Source organism: Sapajus apella, unplaced genomic scaffold (assembly GCF_009761245.1).
Source record: "Sapajus apella isolate SASKATOON/1434 unplaced genomic scaffold, GSC_monkey_1.0 scaffold69, whole genome shotgun sequence".
Taxonomy (NCBI): Eukaryota; Metazoa; Chordata; class Mammalia; order Primates; family Cebidae; genus Sapajus; species Sapajus apella.
The window spans coordinates 8330870-8337209 of record NW_022437009.1 but is presented as its reverse complement, the minus strand read 5'-3'; the positions used below and the strand labels follow the sequence as shown (position 1 = coordinate 8337209).

At 46.0% G+C, this 6340-nt stretch overlaps 1 protein-coding gene across 3 annotated transcripts in view; it reads right to left on the bottom strand.

The window, feature by feature from the left end:
- Positions 1-1549: 1549 nt before the first annotated feature.
- The window catches only part of KCND3 (potassium voltage-gated channel subfamily D member 3), a 221528-nt gene continuing 216737 nt past the window's right edge, over positions 1550-6340 (bottom strand). Inside the window, exons 6-9 of one of the 3 annotated variants that reach the window (XM_032249759.1) lie at positions 6187-6243; positions 4800-5047; positions 4286-4358; positions 3945-4037 (exon numbers count right to left, since the gene is read on the bottom strand). In XM_032249759.1, coding sequence (XP_032105650.1) covers positions 4289-4358; positions 4800-5047; positions 6187-6243 — 375 coding nt within the window. In that variant the 3' untranslated portion in view covers positions 3945-4037; positions 4286-4288. Of the gene's footprint in view, positions 4038-4285; positions 4359-4799; positions 5048-6186; positions 6244-6340 lie in introns of all 3 variants that reach the window. The other 2 variants (XM_032249757.1, XM_032249758.1) reach the window with 2 other exon arrangements.

The following is a 6340-nucleotide window of genomic DNA, read 5'->3' as shown; positions in this document are numbered from 1 at the left end:
TGAAAAAAACTTGACTCTTGTTCACTGATTTCTGACAAAATTGAAAGTCCATAGATGGTTCTGTCCAGAGAATGGAGGTTTCCAAAGTATGGTTTGTATTGGTACAGTCAGGTGATTTCCAAGGGCTGTGTCCAAGTAGTATTGACATTTATGTAAGGCTCTGTCTGTAATTACAGTATGGGTTCTTTGATGGATCTTCTCCAAAGCATCATTGCTCTGAGAGGCAGTGGGTGTGGTCGAAAATGCATTAGACTGATAGCCAAAAGACTTGTGGTTTGGTCTCAGCTCTGTCATTAAGTGACTGCATGACCTTGAACAAGTCATTTAATTTCTCTGGGTCTCAGTTTTGTATCCTATAAAATGAATGAGATATTCTTAAATATCTTCTAGTTCTGCTGTGCTCTTAGTACTATATTTTCTAGGTTCCCATTAATTTCACATTTGAATGTAGCTATTAGGTTTCTTTTTTCTTTCTTTCTTTTTTTTTTTTTTTAACACCCTCCCTCCCTTAATGCTGAATGGGATTGAATAGAATAGGTGGTTTCGAGAATCTTTTATTATGTCAAAGTGGCTCATGAACTATCAAAGCTCAAGAGTCATTGCACCAGAAAGCTATTGGCCCCCAGAAAACCCTGATATCCTGGTATTTCAGTCACTGACCAATGAGTTATACTTATGAAACCGATTCAGCATACTTTGGACCTTGTGTTTTCTTACAATACCCTTTAGCAGTGTCATCTGGCTGTGTTCTGTAGTGTAGATGAGCCATTTTCCAAAGGTTGACGACATTTTTTGAACCAGAAGTGAGCTGAATCTTCTACCTCTGGCTAAGGCTACAAGGGAGGATGGAGAAAAAGGGGATGCTCTAATGGTCTTTCAGGAAGTGGCGTGATGTGGGGTCTGAACAGGAAATAGAAGGAACACAAAACATTCTGTTCATTAGGATCAATAAAAAACATGGAAAATTGCTTGTGACATGATATTTAACATTTATTAATTTTTGTGGGAACCAGTAAAATGTTCCTTTGGTGCCCTATCAAACAGATCCTTTGTTGAATCTGTCATTATTCTAATCCTGTAATGACCTGTTCTTAAATTCATCACAGGCAGTTTGTGTGTATGCAACCACAGTCCAGTTTACCTCTTTTTTTTTTTTTTTTTTTTTTTTTTTTTGAGACTGAGTCACTCTCTGTTGCCTGGGCTGGAGTGCAGTGGCTCGATCTTGGCTCAATGCAACCTCTGCCTCCCGGGTTCAAGCAATCTTCCCACTCAGCCTTCCAAGTAGCTGGAATTACAGGCTCCCACCACCATGGCTGGCTAATTTTTGTATTTTTAGTAGGGATGGGATTTCACCATGTTGACCAGGCTGGTCTTGAACTCCTGACCTCAGGTGATCTGCCCGCCTTGACCTCCCAAAGTGCTGGAATTACAGGCGTGAGCCACCATGCCTGGCCCCATTTACCTCTTTATCTCTTACCCCAGTCAGATCTTACGAAGTATAACTAAGATACTTAGACACTCCTAATTTTGCTCTATTACTCTTTTTTAAGAGAAAAATTCTTTTCTAGTCATTTGCCTGCTCTCTAAGTGAAGTTTAGCCTGGTCTTCTAATGAGATGTGTATATGAAAGTGAATTGATTTAAGTCTGTATTCTCTAATGTGTTTAGGTTGGTTGTTTGTATACACGTGTGCTCTGCAGTTGTAAAGCCTTTCTACCTTCTTAGTCTGTAAGCTCAGAGGGCAAGAACCACTCCATTCCCACATCAGGGGGAAATCCTTGAGGCCAGACTCAGAGAAAGAACTCAGCTCGTGGTCAATGAGGATAAGAATAAGGAGATAAAGATAGAAAGAAGGCTCCCTCTCCTCTGCCTTCTGCCCACATTCTGGTTAGGTGCCACCTCAAAACCTTTTGACTTTCTCTGCCTACACGGTCAATCGAGCTGGGGTCATAGGGAAGCCCATGAAGGGTGTTTTTAGGTTCCTGGCTAGTGAAACTCATTTACATGTCTGTGGTGGGCAGAGAAATCCTTGGCCTACAATTAGACAGCTAACCACTAAGCTGTAGGATGGATAGGCAGCTCCTGAGGACCTCATGTATTTCAGAGCCCAGGCTACAGAGACTGCAGCAAGGTGGCTGGGGGCTGGGAAGGGCAGGAAAGGACTTGTCACTAACCCTGAGGCCCACCTACTCTGCTATAAGCAGTGAACAATGATTAGGAGGATTCCAGAAATGCTATCCCCAGCTCCACCAGAGTGCAAGCTAGTTGAACGGACACGTTGTCCAGGTGTTCAAGAAATAAGCTTCACTCCTTTGCTTGCACAGAGGTGATTAGGCTTCTCCCTCATTTCAGCTATCTTCAGGGAGATCAGGCTGAAGCCCCTTCAGACATCAAGGCGTCTTTCATAGCAGGTAAGAATATCTAGTATCTCTTACTTGCTTTCATGCTTTGAGGCATTTTTCATGAGGCACACAGGCTTACCCTTCCAACAGCTTCTGTGTGGGAGTTGCCTCCGGTGTGACATAAGTCAGAGGAATCTTGGTCCTCATACCACTGCCCTTTCTAGAGGAAACTACTCCCAGGGCCTCTTGGAAGGGCTCTTGGATGGGCTTTATGGCGGGTCCTGAAGGAAGGGTCCATAGCAAGGTACCATAATGACTGGCTGCAGCTGCGAGCCCTGGGTTCTTCTGTTCTCCCCTCACTGGCACATACCAGAGTTGACCGCTTCTCAGGTGTTGGCAATTTGCCTTTTCAAGATTCCGGTGTGATTACTCTGGTCATTCCCTTTCTTTCCCAGAAACTGAAACTGAAAACACCAGTGGTTCCAACCCCAAGGGAAGGACCTCTGTTCTGTGAGGTAGACTTCCCTCACCCCTAAACTCCCAATTTTTGCTTCACTCTGTCTTCCTCTGCAATTGCATTCGCACAGAAAGAACTCCCAGGCACAAGTCTGTTGTGCGTGGCAATGATGAAGAAGGCTTTACTGATGTGTTTCAGGATCATGGGATCCAGGTAGAGACAGATGGCTGGACACAGAAACAGCCAGGGGTAAGCACAGAGGTACAGAGACAAGGGAGACGGACAGACGGAGGGTAAGGATTGCCGTGTGGTCACTTGGCAGCTCTGTGCAGGTCAGCTGGGCAGTGGGGGCCCAGGCTCAGTTGACCTCACCCACCTGGGGGAATGGAGAGAGAACTCAGCAATAACTGACTTCTTAGCCTAAAAGCTTTTGCTATAAAAGGAGAAAAAAAAAATCCCTCACAAAATTCATTGTTTTGGTTCAAAGGTGTTGGGTCCATGGAGAAAAACACTTCACAAAAATCCGTTGGTGTTTTTGTTTTCCACCTTTTCCCATGAATAAATATTATCCATTAAGAGCCTTGAAAAAGGTGCTTAAATACACAGTGTTATATTTTCTTCCTGTTTTGCTTGTGACAACTTGGCCTTGTTGCTGCTCTTGGTCTTGTATTTTCCTCACTGGGGTCTCCAGAAACGATTGTTATTTGGTCTGAGTCTGAGGCTCCTCCATCCAGGCCCTGTCCTGGCACATAGCCTACATCCCCCACTGGCACATCCCTGACCCCCCCACCCTCCCTCCCTTCCTCTGGCCCCAGTGAGATGCAGTATCACAGGGCTATGTCCACGCTAGCAGCATGAACCTCAGGTGCCCCTTTTCTGCCTCTTTTTCCTTCCAGGCACAAGTCTCAGTGCTAGGGATACAATGAGGCAGGCAGAAATAGTGGGGAAAGGGGGAGGGAGTGGTCCCAGTGGCCACCCACCAACATGCCAGTCCCCTTCATTCCCCACTACCCCCTCTGGCCCTCTGTCCAGTGGTTTTACAAGGCGGAGACCTTGACAACATTGCTGGCTATGGAAGGAATGTTCGTGTTGGGGCCTGGGCTGGCAGGGGTTGGCCGACTTTCCCCCTCTGGGGTTAGCGCTGGGGGGGTGGGGATGCTGATGATGGCTGTGGTGATCTGGGATGTTTTGCAGTTTGGTCTCAGTCCGTCGTCTGCTTTCAAATTAAGGCTGGAGCGACTGGGATAGAAGAGAGTGAGTTGATGATGGTTTCTGCTGGCCAGCGTCCCAAACCTTCCTTGACCCCCTACATTTCTTGCTCATGGTAACTAGGAGGATATTTTGTTGTCCCTCTTTCTCTGCCTTTTGTAATCAACTTGTAATTACCCATTCTAAGTATTATTCCTAAACTACTAGCAATTACAAAGGTGGGTATATTGGACTTTGAATTTCAGAGTGTACATTTCCCCCACCCAGTGATTGTTTACCTATCATTTGTGGCATTTGGCATTTGCATTCCCTGAATTCTCTGCAACCCATTTGCAGGTAGTGGGAAGTGGCCTAAATATAAGCAGAGAGGGAGGGAAAAGTCAGTCTCTGGGATTCAAAACCAGCCTAGGCTAAGCCATGAGTAACACAAATATGAAAATTGTTTCTTCAGAAAATGATTGGTCCATTCCTTGTACCAGAGCAGGTTATTTTTGTGTATCTATAGACACATTATTTTACATGTGTGTGTGTATATATATATATATATAATTCTTTTTAAATATTTTTTCCCCTGTTATCTAATCCCATTTTCAGCCTAAACTGCTGTAGTACCTACTCTAACAGCACACGAAGGGCCTTTGGGTTACCTTGCAAGGAAAGGAGGAAGGTAGAGGGGCTCATGCATTAGATAAGGAGAACGCCTAGATGATCCTCAAGGTTCTCCTAATGCTGCGATTGTCTAGTTCTGTGATGACTCGAGCCTTTGAGGGTGATGGGATGGAAGCCACCCACCTGGTAGTGAGGGAGGGCTGCTCACTGCCCTGGATGTGGATCGTGCTGAGCTCTTGCATGCTACGCAGGCGAGTAGCTGGCAGGTTAGAATTGGGCAGGTGTGTGGTCTTCTTACTACGACGGGAGCAGCAGGTGGTAGTGAGGCCTGCGTGGCTGGACAATGAGGGACTTCTTGTGGACGGATAGTTCTGCATTGAACTCTCCATGCAGTTCTGCTCAAACATCTGCTCATCAATAAACTCATGGTTCTGTGGGAGGCAGAAGGAGAAGAAGTAGGAAAAGAAGGTAGGGAGGAGAGAGGTGAGCTCCTATACTCTGTATGCTGCCTGTCTCTGTTCTGGACCTTTAAGGAAGGCCTCCCAGCTGCCTGGATTACAGATAAGCATTTAAGAGGGGTGATGTCCCATGGGCATCCAATGAGGACAGAAAGAGAATCATATTGGCAGCCTTGGGCATCAGCTCAAAGGGTAGGGACTCCAGTTGTGAAATCATGATGTGACATATACTCCAGCTACAGCTTTGAGCTGAAGGGATATAGAGGACACAGAGGGATTCAGTGGCATCATCACAGCTAGATGCAAAGGCTTTACTTTCCAGGCTCTGTACAGGAATTGCCAGAGGTGGCAGATAAAGGAGTCACTGACTGTGGGTAGTAGTTATGCTAGGTTGTCTTTCCTGGATTTAATGAATAAGGGTGTGATGAAAGCTTTTAAACATGAGGGTCATTCACAGAATTGGGAGAGCATTGATCCTGAAGGCCAACTGATCAAGGGCAAACTGTTAGGGATTAGGGACAGAGTTTCTTTTTTTTTTTTCCCCCACCTGATTATGGGATATGAGTCCTTAATATACAGGATTCCCTAGGTCAAGTGTAAGCATGGGAGGGGATTTCTAACTGTCTCCTGACTGGGGGCCATTGGGATGGGGTGTAGCTGAACCCAGGATAACTAAAAAATGTCTGTTTGGCCAAGATGACTACAAATCTATGGCATTATTGGTCTGGCCAAGGCTGCCAGAGTGAGGAGAAAGTCTGAAGAGAAATGGCATGAGAACGGAGTTCAGAGAAAGACCAGCCTGGAGGCAAATACCAGGAGTCCCCATGGAGCTGGGAGGTGGCACATGGAGAGTCACAGGACACCGGCACTGGTGCCATGTTCCACCACGCCCCTGGGGAGGTCCAAAGAGGGAACTGGAAAGACAGTTGGGTGGTTCAGCACAAGAAACTAGAAGCCTGAGCTGGTGCTGGGTGTGACAGCAGAGGTAGGAGGAGCCCCGGAAGAATCAGCAGCACATGCACACGACCAGGCCAGGGGGTAAAAAGGGGAGAATCCACAGACTCAGAAGTATCAGAGAGAAAAACATCAATTGAATTTTTAAAAAGTTATACCTTGATGGTGGAGGTTCGTACAGATAACAGGGGATCATCCACAAGATAGGACAACCCCTACAGGACAACATGCCAACAGAAGATAAAAACACCATTGATTGTACATTCCAGCATTCCCAAGCCAGTTTTGACATTCAATCTCTCGATCCTGGCA